This window comes from Lipotes vexillifer, unplaced genomic scaffold (assembly GCF_000442215.2).
Source record: "Lipotes vexillifer unplaced genomic scaffold, Lipotes_vexillifer_v1.1 scaffold945, whole genome shotgun sequence".
NCBI classification, from domain to species: Eukaryota; Metazoa; Chordata; class Mammalia; order Artiodactyla; family Lipotidae; genus Lipotes; species Lipotes vexillifer.
Genome location: NW_006772158.1, coordinates 419,608 through 446,489, shown reverse-complemented (window position 1 = coordinate 446,489; position 26,882 = coordinate 419,608). Strand labels below are relative to the sequence as shown.

Sequence of the window (26,882 nt, the reverse complement as noted above, 5' to 3'; positions counted from 1 at the left end):
CAAAAAAAAAAAAAAAAAAAAAAAAAAAAAAAAAAAAAAAAAGAGACCTATATGTAAGATCAGGTACTATAAAACTCTTAGAGAAAAACATAGGCAGAACACTCTTCGATATAACTTGCAGCAATATCTCTTCAGATCCACGTCCTAGAATAATGAAAATAAAACTAAAATAAACAAACGGGATATAACTAAACCTAAAAGCTTTTGCATAGTGAAGGAAACCACAAACAAAAGGAGAAGATAACCCACAGAATGAGAGAAAATATTTGCAAACAATACGACTGACAAGGAATTAAACTCCAAAATATACAAATAGCTCATGCAGCTCAATAAAAATAACAAAAAATCCCAATCAAAAATATGGGCAGAAGATCTAAATAGACATTTTTCCAAAGAATACATACAGATGTCCAGAAAGCACATGAAAAGATGCTCATCATCACTAATTATTAGAGAAATGAAAATCAAAACTACAATGAGGTACCACCTCACACCATTCAGAATGGCCATCATTAAAAAGTCCACAAATAATAAATGCTGGAGAGGGTGTGCAGAAAAGGGAACCCTCTTACACTGGTGGTGGGAATGTAAATTGGTGCAACCACTAGGGAAAACAGTATGGAGTGTCCTCTAAAAACTAAAATTAGAGTTACCATATGTTCTAGCAATTCCATTCCTGGGCATATACCCAGACAAAACTATAATTCGAAAAGATACATGCGCCCCTATGTTCCTAGCAGCACTATTTGCCATAGCCAAGACATGGAAACAACCTAAAATGTCCATCTACAGATGAATGGATAAAGATGTGGTGTGTGTGTACACACACACACACACACACACACACACACACACACACACACGGAATATTACTCAGTCGTCAAACAAGTGAAACAATGCCATTTGCAGCAACTTGGATGGACCTAGAGATTACCATACTAAGTGAAGTAAGTCAGAAAGAGAAAGACAAATACCATATGATATCCCTTATATGTGGAATCTAGAATAGGACACAAATGAACATATCTATGAAACAGAAACAGACTCACAGACGTAGAGAACAGACTTGTGGCTGCCAAGGGGAAGTGAGGGGGTGAAGGAGGGAAGGACTGGGAGTTTGTGATTAGCAGACACAAACTATTATATATAGGATGGATAAACAACAAGGTCCTACTTGAACTATATTCAAATTCCACAGGGAACTATATTTAATATCCTGTGATAAACCATAATGGAAAATAATACAAAAAAGAATATAAATATGCATAACTGAATCACTTTGCTATATAGCAGAAATTAACACAACATTGTAAATCAACTATACTTCAATAAAATATTTTTTTAAAAAGGAATAAAGTACTGAAACAAGCTACAGCCCTGGATAAACATTGAAAACATTATGCTAACTGAGAAAATCCATTCATAAAAAAGACACATATTTACGAATCTATTCATATGAAATGTTCAGAATAAGTAAATCCATACACAAATAGATTAGTTTTTGCCAGGGGATGAGAAGCAGGAAGAATGGGAAATGACGGCTAAGGGGTACAGGATTTCTGTCTGGGATGATGGAAATGTTCTGAAATTAGATAGTGGTAGTAGATGCACAACTTTGTAAATATTCTAAAAATCCCTGTATTCTACTTTTTAAAATAGTGAATTTTGTGTTATGTGAATTCCATCTCAGTGCTTTAAAATTCTCATTGTATCCTATTGTTATTTTATATTTCCCTGAAGTACAGTATGTTACTATACTCCAGGCACAACCTGGTATTAATCTAAAACAACCTCAAATGTTTTAAAATTTACAAGTGCAAACAGCTCTGTAGATATACATATACACACTCACACAAACACAAATTGATAAGTTGATAGAAGTATCATATTATTCTGGAGGAAATAAAAAATTTCTTAGAACGGTTATTATTATCTAAAATACTATGCTAAGAAGGAAGCAAAATTTTAAGTAACTTGTAATCTAGATCAGTAGCTATGTGTATTGAGAGAACAAACACATCTTAATTACTATAATACTAGTAGTACTACAAAGAGCAATAATTAGCATTCATGGAGCACTTACTAATTACCAAATAGGCACTATTATAAGTCTTTTACATGCACTATCTCATTTAATGCCTACAATAATCAATAAGGTAAATAATAATGTAATCCCCCATTTTACAGATAAGGAAACTGAAGTACAGAGTATTCATACAAACAGGAAGTAGTAAAGCCAGGAGTTAGAGTGCAGTAGTTTGTCTACAGAGCCTCTTACCTACTACAACTTCTCACCACAACAACGAAAAATTACAGTTAAGCGTGTTTTTGCACACTGAAAGTCCACCTAATTCAGAACATACAATTCAAGTATATATAGTATGTTTATACATACTATTTTTAAATTAATAATTTTAATAATTAGTTTCAAATCAAAATGTTAAATATCTTACTTTATTAGTAACAGCAAACTTTCTACAAATAATTTGAAGCATGGTTATTCAGATTAATTCCTAAAATTTTAGAAAATACTATATATTTACCGTGTTCTTGGCCGTTGTTCATCTTCAGATTCACTAACTTCTTCACTAACTCCTGATTCCTGAAAATCAGAATCTTCAGAATCTTCACTGCTCACTTGAATAAAAATATATATTAAAAGTTATTAAATACTTCCCAGTAGAAATGCAATTTGTCAACAACTTCACATTAAAACTTAAGAGTATTATGAGAATAATATCTGTAGTACATATTATGTCATATAGATTAGACCAGTTAATGACACAAATGGTATTTATAAAAAAATTCAAGTGAAATCCAACTATGGTTATAAAATTATGATTCTACATTAAAATATATGTATTAATTGTATACAAATTGACAAAATGAGAAATTGCCTGTCAATAAAAGAATTCTGGTTATTTAAAACAAGCAAAGTAGGCTGGCCAAGGTGGAATAAGGGCGATTACAGACCCTCTGCCATTTATGACAACTGAAAACTATAGACAGAATACATAAAATAACAACCTAAGAACTGTGAAAAGGAAACAAGAGCAGGCAGACTAGGGACTGAAATCAAAACCTGAATAATGATCCCCATAAAATTGTGGAGGGATGTGAACGTCATGTGTTTTATTTTTTCCTCCTTTCTTTCCTGGTTTTGACGGAAGGCCGGCTGAATTCCAAAACTATGCAGAGGGTGCTGACAGCAAAACTCTGGGAGGACTGCATTTCTAGCCACAGCACTGGGAAAAGGAGCAGAGCCCTGCATATCACAAGAATATAAGGTGAATTCCCAATTTTATTTTTTCTCTCCAAAATTTTATTTTTCTGTACCAAAACTGCCACTAAGACATAGGCATCTGAAATCCCAGGAGAATACCCATATCCTTCTGGCCAGAGGAAGCCAGGCAGGGAAAATATAAGATGAGCCTGGACTATCTTATGGTGCCAGAAAGTAAAGCAGTGCTCAAAAAGTGATGGGGATATATTCAAAGGACACAGGATCCAACTTGAGAAGCTCCCAATAAGCAAAGCTGGAACAATCTGAGCAACAAAATGAACAACTGGATTATAACTCATAGAATAAAATAAATATCTATCTATAAGTCCATATTAATATAAGCAATGCAATAAATAAATAAGCAGGGGGAAACAACTCTTCCTAGAAGTAATGAAAGAAACTGAAAATCACCACTTAAACATACATCACAGTAAAAACTGCTCAGGCAGTTGGATGCTAAAATTAGTCGGCATAAGTATGATGAAAAATAGGATATTTGCATTGTCTCAAAGTATCTCCCCACAAGATATTAAATATGAACAGAAAAATAGTTTTTTTTTTTATAGTGGAAAAATCCAGCAGACACCAACTTAAGCAACTTAAATAAGGCAGAAGGTCAGATTCTGCCTACAGGTGTAGTCTGTCAAACCCTGGTTGAACTAATAGTATTGCCATCAATGTTAATTTCCTGGTTTTGATTGTTGTGCTGTAATAAGTATAAGGTATTAAATTAGGGAAGCTGGGTGAAGGGTATATAGGAACTCCACACTATTTTTCTGACATTTCTATAAATCTAAAATTATTTCAAAATAAAATATTTTTAGAATATCATGAGCTGACCTCAGAATCAAAGGTCTATTCTATCTAAAAAAACACATAGGCAAGCATAAATAATATAAAGACTTGCTATGGGAGAAGAGGGGAATGAGGAATTATTGTTTAGTGAGTTTCAGCTTTGGATGATGAAAGAATTCTGGAGACAGATAGTGTTAATGGTTGCACAACAATGTGAATATATTAATGCTACTTAATTACTTCAAAAACTTAAAAATGGTTAAAATTTTATGTTATGTATATTTTATCACAATAAAAAAAACAATAGTAAAAAAGAACTGCTAAACAACTGGGAATTTGGGAGAACACACATGCACGCACAAACTTATCCTGTAATTAAATACAATTTTAAGTCTAGTATTCATTTTTCATCCAACATTTTATTTTGAAAAATTTCAAGCCTACCACAAGTTTTAAAGAATTTTTGAATGTATCCTTTCTCCTAAATTCACTTAGCACATTTGCTTTATCTCTCCCTAAACATATACACACCCTTTTTTGCACTGAACTATTTGAAATTAAGTGCTGCTATCATGACAGTTAACCCTTAAGCATAAGGACACTGTCCTACATAACTAAATACCATTATAATGCATGAGAAAAATAATATCAATTTTAATATCATCTACTATAAAGGCAATCAATAAACACTTTTGAAATTATCACCAAAATAACTTTTATAACTTTTTAAAAATTTAGGTGAAAATTGAAATCCACATACTACACTTGATTTAATATTATAATTCAGCTGTTAGCTTTTGATTTCTCCCCATTGCCCAACATTAAGTTTCCAGACAATACAGGGACACCAGAGTTTGCAAAACTTGGAAAATCATGCAACTCCAAATGTAGTATCAATCACTATGATCATAACCTACATTAGAAAAATTAATATGATGGGATTTCAGTTTACTCCCTTCTACACAAATGAACCAAAAAAAAAAAAAAAACAGCTGGGTAATAAGTTACCCACAGAAGAGGACAATGGAAACACAGGTCACAGAAAACTTGGGTTTCAATAAAGCATTTCAAATGTATTTGGCCCACTAAAGGACTCTATATTCCTGAGCTAAGCCTCAGAGGCAAAATCAGTATTTCTCCTTTTGTTGAAGATGCACAGGAAATCATGTTGTTATGCTAAATCACTCAGTTCCTTTATAGAATCTGAAAGACCAGCTTGTACTCAGGCTGCAAAGAAATTTATGAGAAAAGCATTCACAAAATGAGGTACTATTATTTATTTGTCTATATGAAAATATCCATGAAATATTAAGTATATGTGTGGGTGGGGGGGTACCTTCCTCCTCTTCTTTAATGGATAGCTGCTGCTCTTTAGCCCTTTAAATGTTCAGGATTCCAAGATTCTTTCCTTAGCCCTCTATTTGCACAACATTACAGCTCCACTGGGTAATCTCACTATTACACATATACCAGAACAACCACACTTGACATCAACTATGGCAATATCCTTCAAATGGATTCAAAGCCTTCAGTCTCACAGAATAACAGGCAACTAATCTGAATGTATTACAACCTTGGTTGAAATCTTTCAATGGAAAAAATGAGTGGTTGTGCTGAAGTTGTGATTCTTGAGTGCTGGTAACGAATGTCCTGTGTCTTGAGGTGCCATACATGTTCATCAAGCTATCCACTTATGAAATGCACACTTTTCTGTATATATACCTTAAATAAAAAGTTTTTTAAAAAGTGGTGGCACTCCTCTGTGACTACACTAAAAACAAATTATACACTAAACTGGTAAACTGTATGGTTTGTGAATTATGTCTCAATATAGCTATGATATAAAAATAATTTTTAAAATTAAAGAAAATTTTAAACCTTTCAATGGCTCTCCATCCTACAGAGCCTACTATACTTCTCAGACACTTCCAAAAATGCTTTCTTATTCCTAGTGGCAAAGAAGAGTTAATCTGCCCGACAGGAATTGGCTAGTAAAGTCTTCAGAATCTGCCCCAAAGAAGAAAAAACTTTCTTTAAACTTCTTGTTAGCCGAAATTCTCAGGAAAAGTTCACATTTAATTGCTCAATATATGTGATTACTTAATATAAGAATGCTCTCCGCCAACTCTCAAGTAAAATGAACACACCAAAGAGATCCATGAGTCCACTGCCAAGTACTTCAGTTTGAGAAACACAGGCTTACAAAGGTCTCTAGTATCTGGTCTCTGTCTTATTGGCCCAGCCTAATTTCCTGCTGTTCCTTTCCCTCCTCCCTCCTATACTCCAGCTATACCACATTAAGTGCATCCCCTCCACCATGTGCTAAACAATTTGCAGAGGCTTTTAAAATTTTTTCCCTGCTTGTATTATAAATCTTCACAACACATCTACCTGCTCCCCATTTAGAACTTGATCTGCTGGGTGAAACTCTTCATCTTTGTGAAGTCTTCTCTGGTGATAACCCCTAGACCACAAGAAGCTAAAGAAATCCTCTCAGTGCCACACTTCATAATACCTCTGTTATATAAGACAACCCTCATGGTACTATAATTTCGTATAATATTAATGTCAATAATTCTTATTAAACCAATGACTGCCAAACCTGGTATATATCAAAATCATATCAGAGATGCTCTTAAAACATATGGATACATAGGTCCCACCACCACCAATTATGCTGTAATTGGCTTGGGATGCAGCCCTGCCATAGGTATATTTTTAAATCCAAGTTAACTGCGTGTGTAGTCAGGTTGAAAACCATCACATAAGACAATGATTTCCTTATTCATTTTGTATCCTCAATGTTTACCATGATGCTGGAAACAGGTAAGTAACTCAATGCAGAAGGTCTCAGACTTTTAATGTAATAAAAATTTAATCTGGCTAAAGTTTTACATATAAACTTGCATAAATCTATCCAAATTAATTGTATGTTCTATCTTTCCTCATTATTTCCTCCTGCACTTACAGGCAGTCTTAAATTTTCTACATAACTTTAATGCATATTTTATTTATTGTCATATTTCTTTGTCTTTTTAATCTAAATGTGTATGACTACTAAAGGTCAAAAATAGTCTTTGTGTCATCTCAAGTTTCTGGGTTATCTTCCCACTCTAAATTCTTTATTTCACTCTCAGAATAGTTGTTGTCAGTGCGCTGATACTCACCTAATATAGGTGGTCAATTGTCGGAGCCAATATACTTAAATTTCACAACTATACTTAGTTTATAAAACCAGTATGTTCCTTGCTATCAGAATTAAAATGTCTTACCCTTCCTTCTATTTCTGCCTTTGGCTTCTTTGTGCTCTTTAGGCTTCGTCTTTTTTTCTTCTCCAGATTCTCCATCACTCACAGTCAGCTTGTGCCTCAAAAGCCTATGTCTGTATCTTGGCTTCTTAGATTCTTCAGAATCTGAATCTGATTCAGAATTGACTTGATTTTTTGCTTCTAAATGGAGAAAACAAATCAGTAAAACCTTCAGCCTTTTTTCCTTTAAAATGTTGTAAAACTACATATTTTGTTTGTTGACAATTATCATGATTTATTGAACTGATCAGAGCTGTGTACTTATCTGGGTTGCATTGGTGATAACAGGCTATCTCATACATCAAACTTGATCTCTTACTATTATTAAATATTGATTAAATATCACCAGTATACATTTATAGATTTTTTTAAAAGGTAAAAAATATTTTCCTCTAAAAATCATCTGTTTATTGGCAGTAACTGGCAAAACTTGCACAATTATTACCAGATATTCAAACAGAGTAAAGGTAGTAAAGTTTTCAACATTTTAATAAACTTCAAATGCATGTGTTAAGAGATTTCATGGTCAGACAGTCTTCAAAGCCTGAATTGGTCAAATAATTATGACATCCTATACTTCTCTTTGGGGAGCTCACCCTCATCTCCAGGGTTTTCTTCATTGTGTTTTCCACTTCTTTTTTTCCCTTCTTCTGATTCATCATCTGAAGATCCATCCTCATCAGAGGAAAGATTGGCTTTAATTTCTTCTAAAAGCATCTTCTTGGCAATTCTTGAGTAAAAAGACAATAAAAACTATATATTTGGTGGTGAAGTGTAACAAATTAAAAACAAAAAGAATTATGTGTATCAAAATAAAAATAAATGTGTCAATAGATTTTTTATTATAAAGAAAAGGCTATCAAAACCATATTTTAACCTAAACTACCAACCAAAATTTTTGAAAATGCTCTTAGCACTGATTTTCTCCCAGTTCTATACAATTCTGCAATATAGTGAAAAATCTCACGGACATTTCTACTAACTATTTTGACCAATTCCAACTTCATGCTGGATAACTTTCCAATCCTACACTTGCTCTGTTGCCACCATCCAACAACTACAATATCAAGACAGGCCCACAAAGGTAAATCAGTTCATTCAGACAAATGGCATTCCAACAATGAACTCCACATGGGAGGATTTATTCAACAGCAAAACATATTCTTAGAAAATCAGTGTGTAATAAACCACTTTATTGTGAAACAGTACCTCAAACTAGTGGATAATATTTTGGCCCTTAAATTTCAATTTGCTTCATAAATTCTTCTAACTAAATGAAAGAATACAACACATAAGTAGTGAAGCAATCAAAAATCCCTAATAATATTCAAACTAGGGCAGAGAAGGGGCAAGAGTGCTATTAACCACATACATAGTTAAAAGAACAAAAATTACCATAAATGAGTTTCCACTTTCCAAAGAAGTAGATAGTGCATTAGCCTCAAATATATCAAAAATTTTCAAGATGCTCCTCAAAGACCAATTTGCTAATGAAAAAATCAACTGCTAAAAGCATGAGAAAATAATTCTTTAATACCATCTTATGTTAAAATAAAATATATTCCTAAAAATCTCCATATTTGCACTAAAGGAAGACATCTGAAAGTGTATGATAAAAGCAGTTTTTGTGCAAGAGGAGGTGTTTTGCACCTTTTGATATAAATTCATAAATCACAGTTAACAAAGGAATACCTTACAGAAAGGCTCAAAAGTTGACATGATTCTTGGTTTTCCATGAACTAACTTCTATGTGGATAAACATCTACTCTGCAATCAAGAATGACTCTAGCTCAGTCAAAAACTTGCAACTGGAATTATGAAACTTTTGTTATTTTTGGATTTGAAACTCCTCTTTTTATTTCTTAACATGCACTCACATTTAAATCAAGAATACATTCAATGGTAGGAGATGTCAATGCATGTTAATGCCTTTACTTTATTTGATACATTGTTCTTTGCTATTTATACTCAAAGATATATAGCAAAGGCACCTAAACAGATTGAAGCAAACAAAATAGCTAATCACTTCCATAAATGCTTATTATATGCCCTTTGGTACTTCCCCCCTAACCAGATAGATAAGGAATATTTATACAACGTGGAGAGTTACCAATTGCAACAGGAAACCACAGATGAGTTAGCTTTTCTGAGGGTTTCCAACTCGATTTGCTAAAATTAGATCACTCCAATTTAAATCCTACTGGAGTTGGGGACTTCCCTGGTGTTCCAGTGGTTGGGACTTCACCTTCCAATCCAGGGGGTGCGGTTCAATCCCTAGTCGGGGAGCTAAGATCCCACATGCCTCACGGCCAAAAAAACCAAAACATAAAACAGAAGCAATAATGTAACGAATTCAATAAAATACTTTAATAATGGTCCACATCAAAATTTTTTTAAATTAAAAAAAAACCCTACTCGAGTTGAGCAATAAAGTCTTCGTTGCTCTTAAACTTCTCCATCGGTTTGCTGACTTCGGTTGCACACAGTAAACAGTTTAAAAATGGGGACTAATATAGGGTTGCCAACTTTTCATTTCATCAAGAAAATAATTTAAACCCAAATATCATTTACTTTTATCATTTTATAAAATAAAAAATTAACAAACACACCCTCCACAAATTAGGAAACAGTTTCAAAATAAACAGTGGTTCTTTAAATTTATTAAAAGCATCTTTCTGGAAAAACTCTAAAATCATATTTAATACACACCACATTATCATTTCCCATGAACAAGGAAGAACTTTCTCAAGCCAGTTTGAGTAAAAGCACTGTTTTGGAATGAATAAATGTGTGTGTGTGTGCTCGAGTGTGCATATAATGTGAAGCACTGGATAATAGGTTACAAATAGGAAAACATAGTTTACTTGCAGTTACAAGATCTTATATACCCATTTGGGTGGTACAATAATAGCCAACAAAAATACAATTATTAATTTAGTTACTCTAAAGTTTAGTTCAATCACCTGATTTCAGTTTGTATTTACAAGTTCAAAAAATGTCTTAAATTCTGTATAATCTGTAAAGACTTGGTTGTTAACTTTAACAAACCACATAATATTTCTTCTTTCAAATTCTACGACTCCTAATACGTCTACTAAACGGAAAGTCAAAATATGTAAACCTACAAATACTAAAGTTCTAGACTGTCATGAAGAAGAACTATGAAATATATAAAACAATAAGATTCTATACCAACTTTAAAAAAATCACATAAGTCATGGAAAATAAAATGAGATCCACATAATGAAGAATTAATTAATTTATCAACAACCTTCAGTAAGACCATAATATACAGAACAATCACAGATACTTTAGAAGCAAAAAAAGTTTACAAACTTCAGAGAATGCCCATTTTTCTCCAAACTGACAGTTATACAGAGGGATAGAGACTCCCTAAGCTCTACCTCACTAAGATGTTTTAAATTTGCCCTCTAACACCTTTTGAGCAAAGGAAAGCCTATACATTAAGCCCTAAAAAGAATAATAAAGTTAAATTATTTTGCATAAATTATGGCTGATGGCTCATGTCCAATATGTCAAAGACCTACTGTATCACACACCTGGCCTATCGCATAGCCAACACCTCAAAGTTAGAACTTAATTTGAAGGACCTAAGTAAGGGCTGAGGCTGAACTTCAAAATGAGTATTCAGCAAACATGTTGAGGTGAGATGTGTCCCATCTACAAAGCCTGCTGTGAGATGCTTTAAGGGAAACTCCACTACCTTAACTCTTGAGTCACAGGCCACAGAGACTTCAAGGACATCATCACTTGAGAACCAGCTGAGGCTGGCAAAGCATCATTTTGGAGGCCTCGGCTGGACCCGTGCTGGTATGCATGTGATGGATGTATAGTCATGATCCCTAGTTGATTCAGTTTGCTCGGAAGTTTCCTTTCTTGAGGCTTTCCAGGACGTTTCTGAGAAAATCATCCAGGCAACAAGGTACTGCCCCTGGAATCTCAAAGCTCAACATTACATCTTGGGGCAGGTGTAGCATCCAAAGCAGTCACAACTCTATCAGAAGCATTAGAGGCACAGGCTGTGCCACTCTTGTGGCAGAAAACCTGGGCAGAGCCAGAAGTAATGGAGCCAGTCCTCCATTTTCCTGAAAGGGAGGGAAGGGAGAGGGGAAGAAAGCAAAACAATATGGGAGGAAGGGTAAAAACCCACAAACAAACAATGATCAGAACTGGTGCATGAAAGAATAAATAAAAGAACCGAGTTTTCTAACAAGCTAAGTCTTCTAAATCACATAATGAATACCAAGATAAGATAATGCTTTATTACACCTTCCACCTTCGTCTACTAAAATAAAGCAAAACTAAAATAAGGAATGAGCCCAACAATGCAAAGACAAACAAGCAATCAGAGGGAGAGAGACAGAGAGAGAGAGAGAAAGAGCCAAGAAAGCCTTTAGCAATTCTGATCCTATCTAGAAAGGAAATCAGTAATGCCTCTTGTTTAAGCACTCAAACAGGAAAAGAAAGTAAACTGCCTCTTGCTGGTAGGTAAATCAAGAATTCAAAACACTGACTTTCTAAGAACGGAGTGATCAAGAGAAAGATCTCTTGCACCAGGGAATTGTAGAGAAACAGCCATTACAAAAGCAACACAAAATGTCAGAGCTAGAAGGGACCTTAGAGTCCAATTCTGTCATTTTACAGATGAGGAAACAGGCTTAAAGAGGGGAAATGACTTGGCCAAAGAAACAAAGCTAGTTAGTGTCAAAGCCAGGAGTAGTACCTAAGATCCTGAACCCCAATCTGCTACTAATTTTACTATGCCAGTGCTATATTCTCTACTAATTCACTACTACTGTGCAAATGAGTGCTTGGGGCAATACACTAAGGTCACATTCTTTAAGTTATCTGTATTTCACTGATTTAGAAATGAAAGAATTCAAGTTTTGATTAAAAAAAAATTTTTTGAAAGAGTTCTAAACATCTTTCGTCCAGTATGCACCATCTCCAAAACGTACTGACAGGTCATCTTGAATACATCCTACAATCTACTGCTTTATCTTTTAAGAGGTTCTGAAAACAGGCTTGAAGAAAATTGCTAAATGAAAAATACATTTTTAGAAGGCCAAAATACTGCACGTCCATACACACAGGTGACAAAATTTTAAATTTTTTTTTACATTCTGTGCACAATATCACAATAGTTAAAACAGAGAATTCTGAATAAGATTATAAGTTTCGAGATAAAAAAAACAACTGTGTAAGTAAATGTAGTAGTAAAACATCATACCATATATAAAAGGTTGATATGTAAAACAATTCAAATGACTACAGTCCAAAAACTGTTGAATATTTTTTGTGAGGAACACATGTTCTTCTAGTACGGAGGGAGGCTTTGTTTTAACAAATGCTACATACTTCAGGTTGAGAATAAAAAATAAAACATTTCGGGGATTTCGCTGGTGGTCCAGTGGTTAAGACTCTGCACTCCCAATGCAGGGGGCATGGGTTCAATCCCTGGTCAGGGAACTAAGATCCCACATGCCGCACAGTACGGCAAAAAAAGAAAAAAAAATCAATCACAGAATTACAATGGAATTCCTCATCTTCAAAATCTGTATTAGTGTTTTTGTAACTCCATGGTTCAAAATTATTATCTTTTTGGTTTTTTTTTTTTGATGGCGCCACTCAGCTTGCGGGATCAAACCTGGGCCTCCTGAAGTGGAAGCATGAAGTCCTAACCACTGTACCTTGATATAAACCTTTCTATGAAAAACTATAAACAAGGCATAATGATCTGCACATAAAGATAGTGCTATTCATGAGACAATGATGAAGTCACTAAATAACCAAAAAGCTGAACAACAGTATGAAACTATTTTTTAAGTCACATGTTCTACAATGTTTGCAGTTAATGAAAAACATCACTGTTTTCTTAAAATTAATATCAAATAACTTTTTTCAAAAAATCTTAGGAGTACAAAAATAAAAGCTGTATGAAATCAAGAACCCACAGTTTATTAACAATTTATACATGGGCTCAAATTACAAAATGTGTGTTCCCTGATTTTATGTAAAAATCTAAGTCAGCTTTACAGGAAATTTTAAGAAGAAAAAATTTATTGATATATGTGCCCGTCCTACACACCGTGCCACTCCCTCCCCCCAGCCCGAGTGAGCCAGAGCCCCCGAATCAGCGGCTCTTTAACCCCGTCCTGTCTGAACGAAAAACAGACGCCTTCCGGCGACCTACATGCAGAGGCTGGGCCAAATCCAAAGCTGAGGCCCTGTGAGCTGTGAGAACAAAGAGAAAGGGAAATCTCTCCCAGCAGCCTCAGAAGCAGCGGATTAAAGTTCCACAATCAACTTGACGTACCCTGCATCTGTGGAATACATGAATAGACAACGAATCATCCCAAATTGAGGACGTGGACTTTGAAAGCAAGATTTATGATTGTTTTCCCCTTTTCCTCTTTTAGTGAGTGTGTATGTGTATGCTTCTGTGTTAGATTGTGTCTGTATATAACTTTGCTTCCACCATTTGTCCTAGGGTTCTATCAGTCCGCTTTCATTTTTAATTTTTTTCTTAATAATTAATTTTAATTTTAATAACTACATTTTATTTTATTTTATCTTGTTTCTTTCTTTTTTTCTTTCTATCCTTCCTTCCCTCCTTCAGACAGTGAATCATCCCAAATGGAGGAGGTGGACTTCAAGAGCAAGATTTATGATTTTTCCCCTTTTCCTCTTTTTGTGAATGTGTATGTGTATGCTTCTGTATGAGATTTTATCTCTATAGCTTTCTACCACCATTTGTCCTACAGTTCTATCCATCCGTTTTTCTTTTTTTTCTTAATAATTATTTTTAATTTAATAACTATTATATTTTACTTTATCTTTTCTTTCTTTATTCCTGCCTTCCCTCCTTCCTCGCTTCCTCCCACCGTCCCCCTCCCTCCCTCCTTTCCTTCTTTCCTTCTTTGCTTTCTTTCTTCCTTCCTTCCTTCCTTCCCTCCTTCCTTTCTTTCTTTCTTCCTACTTCTACTAATTCTTTCTCTCTACTTTTTCTCCCTTTTATTCTGAGCCAGGTGGATGAAAGGCTCTTGGTGCTACAGCCAGGAGTCAGTGCTGTGCCTCTGAGGTGGAAGAGCCAACTTCAGGACACTGGTCCACAAGAGACCTCCCAGCTACACATAACATCAAACGGCGAAAATCTCCCAGAAATCTCCATCTCAAAGCCAGCACCCAGCTTCACTCAACGACCAGCAAGCTACAGTGCTGGACAACCTATGCCAACCAGATAGCAAAACAGGAACACAACCCCACCCATTACCAGAGAGGCTGCCTAAAATCATAATAAGTCCACAGAAACCCCAAAACACACCACCAGACGTGGACCTGCCCACCAGAGATCCAACAGACCACAGGCACTTGTCCCCTCTATCAGGAAGTTTACACAACCCACTGAACCAACCTTACCCACTGGGGACAGACACCAAAAACAAGGGGAACTACGAACTTGCAGCCTGCAAAAAGGAGGCCCCAAACACAGTAAGATAAGCAAAATGAGAAGACAGAAAAACACACCGCAGTTGAAGGAGCAAGATAAAAACCCAACAGACGTAACAAATGAAGAGGAAATAGGCAGTCTACCTGAAAAAGAATTCAGAATAATGATAGTAAAGATGATCCAAAATCTTGGAAATAGAATACACAAAATGCAAGAAACATTTAACAAAGACCTAGAAGAACTAAAGATGAAACAGACAACAATGAACAACACAATAAATGAAATGAAAAATACTCTAGATGGGATCAGTAGCAGAATAACTGATGCAGAAGAATGGATAAGTGAGGTGGAAGATAAAATAGTGGAAATAACTACTGCAGAGCAGAATAAAGAAAAAAGAATGAAAAGAACTAAGGACAGTCTCAGAGACCTCTGGGACAACATTAAACGCACCAACATTCGAATTATAGGGGTTCCAGAAGAAGAACAGAAAAAGAAAGGGACTGAGAAAATATTTGCAGAGATTATAGTTGAAAACTTCCCTAATATGGGAAAGCAAACAGTTAATCAAGTCCAGGAAGCACAGAGAGTCCCATACAGGATAAATCCTACGAGAAGCACGCCAAGACACATATTAATCAAAGTGTCAAAAATTAAATACAAAGAAAACATATTAAAAGCAGCAAGGGAAAAACAACAAATAACACACAAGCGAATCCCCATAAGGTTAACAGCTGAACTTTCAGCTGAAACTCTGCAAGCCAGAAGGGACTGGCAGGACATATTTAAAGTGACGAAGGAGAAAAACCAGCAACCAAGATTACTCTACCCCTCAAGGATCTTGTTCAGATTTGATGGAGAAATTAAAACCTTTACAGACAAGCAAAAGCTGAGACAGTTCAGCACCACCAAACCAGCTTAACAACAAATGCTAAGGGAACTTCTCTAGGCAAGAAACACAGAGAAGGAAAAGACCTACAATAAGGAACCCAAAACAATTAAGAAAATGGGAATAGGAACATACATATTGATAATCACCTTAAATGTAAATGAACTAAATGCTCCCACCAAAAGGCACAGATTGGGTGAATGGATACAAAAACAAGACCCATATATATGCTGTCTACAACAGACCCACTTCAGACCTACAGACACATAGACTGAAAGTAAAGGGATGGAAAAAGATATTCCATGCAAATGGACACCAAAAGAAAGCTGGAGTAGCAATTCTCATATCAGACAAAATAGACTTTAAAATAAAGACTATTACAAGAGACAAACAAGGACACTACATAATGATCAAGGGATCGATCCAAGAAGAAGATATAACAATTTTAAATATTTATGCACCCAACATAGGAGCACCTCAATACATAAGGCAAATACTAACAGCCATAAAAGGGGAAATCAACAGGAACACATTTATAGTAGTGGAGTTTAACACCCCAATTTCACCAATGGACAGATCATCCAAAACGAAAATAAATAAGGAAACCCAAGCTTTAAACGATACATTAAACAAGATGGACTTAATTGATATTTATAGGACACTCCATCCAAAAACAACAGAATACACAGTTGTCTCAAGTGCTCATGGAACATTCTCCAGGATAGATCACAAATTGGGTCACAAATCAAGCCTTGGTAAATTTAAGAAAATTGAAATTGTATCAAGTACCTTTTCCGACCACAACGCTATGAGACTAGATATCAATTGCAGGAAAAGATCTGTAAAAAATACAAACACATGGAGGCTAAACAATACACTACTTAATAACGAAGTGATCACTGAAGAAATCAAAGAGGAAATCATAAAATACCTAGAAACAAATGACAATGGAGAAACAACGACCCAAAACCTATGGGATGCAGCAAAAGCACTTCTAAGAGGGAAGTTTATAGCAATACAAGCCCACCTTAAGAAACAGGAAACATCTCGAATAAACAATCTAACCTTGCACCTAAAGCAATTAGCGAAAGAACAAAAACACCCCAAAGTTAGCAGAAGGAAAGAAATCATACAAATCAGATCAAAAATAAATGAAAATGAAGGAAACGATAGCAAAGATCAATAAAACTAAAAGCTGGTTCTCTGAGAAGATAAATAAAACAGATAAACCATTAGCCAGACTCAACAAGAAAAAAAGGGAGAAGACTCAAATCGATAGAATTAGAATTGAAAAAGGAGAAGTAACAACTGACACTGCAGAAATACAGAAGATCATGAGAGATTACTACAAGCAACTCTATGCAAATAAAATGGACAATCTGGAAGAAATGGACAAATTCTTAGAAATGCACCAACTACCAAGACTGAATCAGGAAGAAACAGAAAATATGAACAGACCAATCACAAATACTAAAATTGAAACTGTGATTAAAAATCTTCCAACAAACAAAAGCCCAGGACCACATGGCTTCACAGGCGAATTCTATCAAACATTTAGAGAAGAGCTAACACGTATCCTTTTCAAACTCTTCCAAAATACAGCAGAGGAACACTCCCAAATTCCTTCTATGAGGCCACCATCACCTTGATACCAAAACCAGAAAAGGATGTCACAAAGAAAGAAACCTACAGGCCAATATCACTGATGAACAAAGATGCAAAAATCCTCAACAAAATACTAGCAAACAGAATCCAACAGCACATTAAAAGGATCATACAACATGACCAAGTGGGGTTTATTCCAGGAATGCAAGGATTCTTCAATATATGCAAATCTATCAATGTGATACACCATATTAATAAATTGAAGGAGAAAAACTATATGATCATCTCAATAGATGCAGAGAAAGCTTCTGACAAAATTCAACACCGATTTATGATAAAAACCCTGCAGAAAGTAGGCATAGACGGAACTTTCCTCAACATAATAAAGGCCATATATGACAAGACCACAGCTAACATCATCCTCAATGGTGAAAAACTGAAAGCATTTCCACTAAGATCAGGAACAAGACAAGGTTGCCCACTCTCACCACTCTTATTCAACATAGTTTTGGAAGTTTTAGCCACAGCAATCAGAGAAGAAAAGGAAATAAAAGGAATCCAAATCGGAAAAGAAGAAGTAAAGCTGTCACTGTTTGCAGATGACATGACACTATACATAGAGAATCCTAAAGATGCTTCCAGAAAACTACTAGAGCTAATCAATGAATTTGGTAAAGTAGCAGGATACAAAATTAATGCACAGAAATCTCTGGCATTCCTATATACTAGTGATGAAAAATCTGAAAGTGAAATCAAGAAAACACTCCCATTTACCATTGCAACAAAAAGAAGAAAATACCTAGGAATAAACCTATCTAAGGAGACAAATGCCCTGTACGCAGAAAATTATAAGACATTGATGAAAGAAATTATGATACAAATAGATGGAGAGACATACCATGTTCTTGGATTGGAAGAATCAACACTGTGAAAATGACTCTACTACCCAAAGCAATCTACAGATTCAATGCAATCCCTATCAAACTACCACTGGCATTTTTCACAGAACTAGAACAAAAAATTTCACAATTTGTATGGAAACACAAAAGATCCCGAATAGCCAAAGCAATCTTGGGAACGAAAAACGGAGCTGGAGGAATCAGGCTGCCTGACTTCAGACTATACTACAAAGCTACAGTAATCAAGACAGTATGGTACTGGCACAAAAACAGAAAGATAGATCAATGGAACAGGATAGAAAGCCCAGAGATAAACCCATGCAAATAGGGTCACCTTATCTTTGATAATGGACGCAGGAATGTACAGTGGAGAAAGGACAGCCTCTTCAATAAGTGGTGCTGGGAAAACTGGACAGCTACATGTAAAAGTATGAGATTCGATCACTCCCTAACACCATAAACAAAAATAAGCTCAAAATGGATTAAATACCTAAATGTAAGGCCAGAAACTATCAAACTCTTAGAGGAAATCATAGGCAGGACACTCTATGACATAAATCAGAGCAAGATCCTTTTGACCCACCTCCTAGAAAAACTGAAATAATAACAAAAATAAACAAATGGGACCTAATGAAACTACTGACAAAGGATTAATCTCGAAAGTTTATAAGCAGCTCATGCAGCTTAATAACAAAAAAACAAACAACCCAATACAAAAATGGGCAGAAGATCTAAATAGACATTTCTCTAAAGAAGATATACAGACTGCCAACAAACACATGAAACAATGCTCAATATCACTAATCATTAGAGAAATGCAAATCAAAACTACAATGAGATATCATCTCACACCAGTCAGAATGGCCATCATCAAAAAATCTAGAAACAGTAAATGCTGGAGAGGGTGTGCAGAAAAGGGAACACTCTTGCAGTGTTGGTGGGAATGTATATTGATACAACCACTGTGGAGAACAGTAAGGTGGTTCCTTAGAAAGCTACAAATAGAACTACCATATGACCCAGCAATCCCACTATTGGGCATATACCCTGAAAAAACCATAATTCAAAAAGAGTCATGTACCAAAATGTTCATTGCAGCTCTATTTACAATAGCCCAGAGATGGAAACAACCTAAGTGTCCATCATCGGATGAATGGATAAAGAAGATGTGGCACATATATACAATGGAATATTACTCAGCCATAAAAAGAAAGTGAGCTATTTGTAATGAGGTGGATAGACCTAGAATCTGTCATACAGAGTGAAGTAAGTCAGAAAGAGAAAGACAAATACTGTATGCTAACACATATATATGGAATTTAAGAAAAAAAAATGTCATGAAGAACCTAGGGATAAAACAGGAATAAAGACACAGACCTACTAGAGGATGGACTTGAGGATATGGGGAGGGGGAAGGGTCAGCTGTGACAAAGCGAGAGAGAGGCATGGACATATATATACTAACAAATGTAAGGGAGATAGCTAGTGGGAAGCAGCTGCATAGCACAGAGAGATCAGCTCGGTGCTTTGTGACCGCCTGGAGGGGTGGGATAGGGAGGGTGGGAGGGAGGGAGATGCAAGAGGGAAGAGATATGGGAGCATATGTATATATATAGCTGATTCATTTTCTTGTAAAGCAGAAACTAACACACCACTGTAAAGCAATTATACTCCAATAAAGATGTTAAAAAAATTAAATTAAATTAAAAAGAAAGAATACCTACACCGAGCTAGTAGGGAAAAAAAATAATCATTTGCATGTTTTCCAGTCTGAAAAGCAAAGTATTACCAAATGATAAAATACTTGGAAAATTTGAAGGCTACAGTGTAGTCCCACAATAATTAAACAGAACTTCTATTAACATTGGTAATTTCTTTAAGCAATCTCCAAATCAAATATTGCTTTAATGAAATAAAATCATTTAGCCCCACTGAGAGAGAAATTATGAGAAAAGTTATGCAGTATGAGTAGCCCCAACTAAGCATTTTTCAACTACAAAGTAAATACATGTATCTGTGTGGCAGGAGAGGGTATCCATATAAAAACCTCAGCTTTTAAACGAAATTGGGATTAAAAAAAAGAATGCTGATTTAGAAAAAATTGTAGCAATCTCGTTTTTTCCTCTTAAAAGCTCAGTTTTAAATATTTTCCACGTCCTGTAAAAAATACAAATGAATAATATTCTGAAAATATTTCTTTTTTGGGAGGAATGGATTCTTCATTGACTGTTTTAGTATGCAACCCCTAAAGCAACGCCTGGTTTAATAATCCTCAACACTATCACTGTTGAACTTGAATACACTACCATCTTATGACTGAGGCTTAATTCACAGTACAGGTATTAAAATATAGGACATTAAATATCCTTTCAATGAAAGAACCTATTTCAAACATAACTAACAGGTATTTGAAAGGCAACATTAACATAATGACACATTCAAATAAATGACTTTAAAATTTCGTGTATAATTTAAATAACCTGACAAACTGTTTGATATTATTATTCTCCCTTTCAAAAAGTACATAAAGTCTAAGCTATAAAATTTGAAGTAAATTCTCAGTTATACAAAATTGAAAGTATAAAGTTCGTCCACTATTTAATTTTTTCTAAAAAGCTCAGTCAAAATATCATAAAAGTTAACCTGTTATTCAACCTATAATTTTTGTCATTGTTTATTAAATAAATGCAATTCAATAGAAATTACTTTACAAGTTAGACCACTCTCACAACAGCATACATTTACTTTCAAATATGAATGATACTATATAATAGACTAAATACATAATAGACTAAATACACTAAAATAACAGAAACTTATTTATTCACACCTACTGAAATATTCAGGACACGACTAAGTTCTTTAAATGACCTCAAAAGCTATTATAACTTTAAAACAGAAAAGATAAATAATGGTGAAATGTGTTGTAAAACTTTCACACACATATATAAGTAAATATGTCATATATAAGTACATATGTTTTGGGAATTATTACTTTGTCAATTTTAGAAATATCAAAACTTCTTTGGCTACAAACTAGCCTATATATCTTGGTTCTATCCAATTCTTTCAACTCTCATGAAAAGATAGATTATAATTAAAATTAAATGCTTGAACAAGCAAAAAGTTTTACAGAAATTTATTGCATCCAAATAGTTAACCATTTGCATTAATACACTATTTACCTCTCCATAAACATTAACACTGAAAATGTATTACAACACTGCTAAAAAGGCAAAGCATATGAAATTTATACACAATTACACAACTGTGTACAAATTTATACACAATTACAATATGCTGTCTACCAAAATACATCCTACTCAAAAACATGAAAGGTAAAAATAATTCCAAGACTTTATCATGATCTGAAAACAAATTTTTAAAAGTTGCTTAGTACATATTCAAATATGCTCAAGTACGCTGTCTATACCAAAATAATTCAAGAAGGTATTTGTATCCCCATCATTAGATAACCCATTAGGTACCTCATTGGTATACTGGATATGAAACAAGTTATTAATGGCATATTTTATAAAAGCACACTAAACTGAATATAAAGAAAAACATGCTCAAGGTAAAATTCAATTCTTCTCAAAAGTACTCAACAGAGGTGTATTTTTTAATCACAAATGCAAGATGGAATTAAAGATACCTTTCAATAAAATAATTGCCAGTTACAGAGAGATATGATCAAGTAACTTAAAAGATAAAAATGATATTTATATTTTGACAAGCTCTAACACAAATAAAAATTATCATACCTTAATGACACTCATTTGGTGTTTAAATATGAAATTAAGATTCATAACTCATAAGTAAATTAGGATATAGCATGTTTTAAACATTATTAGCCTTTCAATAACATTTGAGGCCTTAAGATTTACAAGAAAGCAAATGGTAGCATAAATAAATGAAGAGGAATTAAAGCATTTTAAAAGAGAATAAAATTTTAAATGCTTTCATAATCTCACTGTGATCATATCATATACTATATAAAATGCCTGATGAATAAAATGTATGCCTTCACCATTCCATTATGGACCCGACCCCGATCCCACAAAATAATTGGATATATATTTTTAATTAAAAAATAAGTAGGTAAAGCAGCATCTGAGTCTTTGTGATTAAGCTCTATTCAAAAGTGCAAAATAAAATTGTTCATTCACCTTAATAAAAATGCCCTCCTGTTAATTAGAATGCTGATCTTTAAAACAGAAAAATCTATCAGCACCAGCAAGATATAAAACAGCTAGAGTGACAGCTGGCCCCACAGTATTTACCAACTCAAAGTTAATTTCTTACAAAATTATGACACAAAATTACATGTTTATTTTCATGTTTTCTTAATTATTAGAGTTTACTATTAGGAATAAATGGATGGTTAATACAGTACTATGTAGTAAAACCTCAAGTCTATTATAGATTTTTTGGTGCTAGAATTAATCAGAGAACATTTCATCCAACCCTTTTGTTTTAAAGAACAGAAAATTTTGGCAGAGAGTAGTTAAGTCACTTGCCCACGATCACACAGAAAGGTTATAACTAGAAGTCAGATATTCTCATCCCCATTATTCCAAAATTCCATCCACTACACCACACTGTCTTCTTGTTGAAGATTATGAGTGTGGGGGATCCTATAGTCCAGGAAGGGTTTAAAAAATATGTAAAAACATTATGGTTATACTCCTTAATACCTTTGTTTTCTTTATTCCTCATTGCTAGAATATGGGTGTATCTTTATTTTTTTTCTTCTCCCAGCTATTCCTTAGTTAAGTCAATCTGTACAGGCTACACTGTTCCCATATAAACCTATTAAGTATTAAAATTAATACTATCATACTGTCTACTTCTATTTTATTTGACAAACTGTTAAAATCTAAATCAGTCTAGATACTTTCCAAATTCATACTTATTTTGAAAGCATTTTCTTAATCTTAAACATCTGAGCAGTCTTTTTCACTTTGAACAGGTTTTAATGAATAGGACCACCACACTGGATGGCAATTTAAAACAATAATCAAATATTGAAGACAGAGATGTCTGTTGTCACCAATTTATTGAGATATGATTTACTTTCACCAATAAAATAATCTGTCAAAATTAAAATATTCTCAAAAAACTACCACTAAATTACATGGAAACATAAAAATCGACAGTGCTGTATTTATAACACACCCTATGCTAGGTGTGTTACTATTTATATTTACTTTCTTTTAAGGTTTCTGAGTTTTAGCCCATTTTCTGGCCTTTCTTTCAAACTTGCAGGAAGACTGTGAGCGAGTCTTTCTAAGGCAGGCACTCCTGGTTTTTAAACCTGCTTGTGGTTCCCTTGCTGCTGTTTGTGCCCACACCTAGGGTGTGTTATAATCTTTTTAAAGTCCTTACAGATGGAATCATACCTATTCTCAGGATCATTGTCATCGTCGTCATCATCCACTGTGACAGGCATTGATTTAGATAAGGCTTCATCTCCTTGAAGGAACAAAAGTGTATTTAAATTAGCTTTAAATTATCTTTATAAGTAAAACCATGTAAAATAAAACTGAAAGCCAAAAACTTTAAAACAACTAGTGAGTTCTAAACTATACTCTGGGATCCAAAACATGAATAAAAAGGATTTATAAGGAAAGTACAACGGGGAATTTAAGAAGTGCCAGCAGCAAAATAATAAATAGTTGGATGTTACATATTTCAAAGTTCCTTCCCAGAGCACAAGAATTTTAAAACTCATCCTTCCCAGTAACAAATCTTTTATCATTCACCACGATATTAGCATAAGTTTATGGCTAAAATAAGCTTTGTAGTGATCCATTTTAAGTTTAAAGTTAACAGATGTCTAATTTTTCCTGTATCATTGAAGAACTTTTTAAAATGCTATTAATACTTGGTAGTACCAAATAATTTTAAAATATACCTGAATTTGTATGGTATCCAGGAGTAGAATCATCCAGAGATATATTCAAGTACAGTAAAACTTACTTCCTTATAAAAAGCAACGTTTCTATCCTTTGATTAAAACTATAAAGAGATTAAGATTTGTGCATTTCATTGTATGTAAATTTTGCCTCAAAAACAAACTTAAACATTGTACTCTAGTTAACACTATATACGCTGAAGTAACCAGGGAGAATTCTGTTAATGTTTACCATTTACTTTCAAATGCATCAAAGATTTCAAGGGCATTACACTGAGTGAAAAAAGACAATTTCAAAAGGTTACACACTTCATGATTCCATCTCAAAATAACAAAATTACAGAGATGGAAATCAGATTAACAATTGCCACAGGTTAAAAATAGAGATATGCTAGGGAGTGTGCATAAGGGGTAGCGCAAAGGAACTTGTGGTAATGAAAGTTCAATATCTTGGTTGTCTGTGGTGGTTATATTTACAAAGCTACACGTGATACAAATTTTGCACAGAACTATACTTACACACACACACAAATGAAGGAGTACATGTAAAACTGGTGAAATCTGAATAAATCTTCAGTTTCCTGGTTCTGAGATTGCACTATAATTATGAAAGATGTTACCACTGGAGGGAAATTAATGAAAGGCATACAAAACCTCCCTGTACATTTTCTTGCAACTTCCTGTGAATTTATAATTATTTCAAAATAAACAGTTAAAAGGGGGGAAAAAGTTAGGTACACTGATGGATAGACAGGATATATAGATAAGTATGTGATAAAGCAAATACAGTACAATGTTAACTGTAGAAACTTTTCTGTATATTTAATATTTTTTCATAATAAAATACTGGGGGAAAATATTGGAGAAAAAATCCCATAAGGAACACAGACACCTACAGGTTCAGGATAGAAATATGCTAAATATAGAAAGGCAATAATAAATCTCACAATATCTTAGCAAACTCACAATAAATACCTCATTCAAACAGACCAATCTTCAAATGAAATATTACTAGTGATATTACCATTGTTCCTCTTTACTACACCTTTGAAAATGTTACCCATCCTTCAAAGTCAAGTTCAAATGCTACCCGTTCTTTTAAGTCTTCCTCCAATATTTAGATTAAGTAGCTCACTTGCTATTTATCACACAGCCCCATTTTAGTTTTATATCTTTCTTCTGATATTTTTTTTTAAATGACTTATCTATGTCTATCTTGCTCATTGGACTATAATCTCCTAGGATCGTGTTCTTCATCTTGGTTGGTCATGCCATGCCACAATTTCTAGGAAAATGTTGTACCCTGTAACAGGATACCCAACTATTGCTGAATAAATTGGAATCCTCTAAATTCATGGGAGCAGGGGAGGCTTTTTAAGAGCTCATAAAAACTGTCACCTAAATTAAGTTGGACATATTAGGAGAATAAATAAATTTAGCAACTATTATGTTTTGAATACAAGTCCACAATCTCATACACAATTTGAAAATCCAAAAAGTTCTCAAAATTTAAAGTTTTGTAAGGTGGTGCCAAAGTTCATTTGGCAGCAAAATCTAATCTGAACTGTTTATTCCTCTTACATGTAAATGTTCATATGTTTTGCTGCGGAAATACTAATGTGTTTGATTATGGGGCCTCAGGACCTACTGGGGCTACTATGTAATATACGATAACTACTCTATATTACCTTCCTAAAAACAAAAGAGTTGAAAATCCTGAAATACATTAAGCCCCAAGAATATTAGGGACTGCAGACCTGTAGTTAAAACAGCCATACAAGCAGAACTCCATCTAGGTATCTGATATAGCAGAGCATTAAAATGAGTATACCATGCATATCCCACTTGGTTTTCAAAGCAACTCACTGGAGCTCCAAAAAAGGGATTTAAAGTTTTACTAAAAATCAAGAGTCAAGTGAATTCCACTAAAATCCAACTGGGATAAATGGAAAATCACAACAAAAGGAAAGAAAGGAAAAACTTTTAACATTTTGCTTGTGCTGGGAAAACAGTTACATAAGAAATTTACTTTATAAATATTTTAAAATTAATTTTAAGTGTCCGTGGTTAACTGATGGGTTTTACTGACTTAAAAACAAAGACAATATGACCAACAAGTGTACATTTATTATACAACTGATTTTTTTAAAGAACTGCCATAATGATAAATATTTTTAATTTTTTTTGGGGGGTGGCGTATTATTGACCAGTTGACCCAAACCCTAATTGTCCTAGTGCTCTATCTCATCAGGGTAGGGTAATCCACCTACTTTCTGGATTTCTTTCTTCCTCTATTTTGTTAGTGTTAAAAATGGAAATATCTGTTCATGTCATTAGAAAAAAATTGATGAGCATAAGCAAAGGGTTTCAATAAATAAACTTAAATTTTTCTGAGGATTTCATAGGACACAAAGTTACTCTGCCCAATTTAAAAAGTCAGATGAATGGCAAAGCAGTTAAAACTTTCACACACGTTATATCCATACCAAGCACTCATCTCCATTACTTGAATAAATATCTACTGAACTAGCACCAGTCTGATCTTCCTTCATAAATTACTTTTCATTACTCCAAATAAAAGCATTAAACATTGATAAATTTACCCAACACACTTGGTATAGCTGATACAGAATACTAACAATGCTGCAAATACCTCCCAATGATGACCAAAAAATGGAGAAAGAGTTTCTAGTAAATCTCTATAAAGAATTTTTA

General features: G+C 34.1%; 1 protein-coding gene across 1 annotated transcript in view; it reads right to left on the bottom strand.

Annotated features, from left to right (window-relative positions):
- Window positions 1-26,882, bottom strand: part of ATRX (ATRX chromatin remodeler) — a 247,014-nt gene that overhangs the window by 130,141 nt on the left and 89,991 nt on the right. The window contains exons 10-13 of the mRNA XM_007447355.1: window positions 23,653-23,725; window positions 7,983-8,116; window positions 7,351-7,527; window positions 2,544-2,637 (exon numbers count right to left, since the gene is read on the bottom strand). Of these exons, the coding sequence (XP_007447417.1) occupies window positions 2,544-2,637; window positions 7,351-7,527; window positions 7,983-8,116; window positions 23,653-23,725 (478 nt within the window). The remainder of the gene's footprint in view (window positions 1-2,543; window positions 2,638-7,350; window positions 7,528-7,982; window positions 8,117-23,652; window positions 23,726-26,882) is intronic.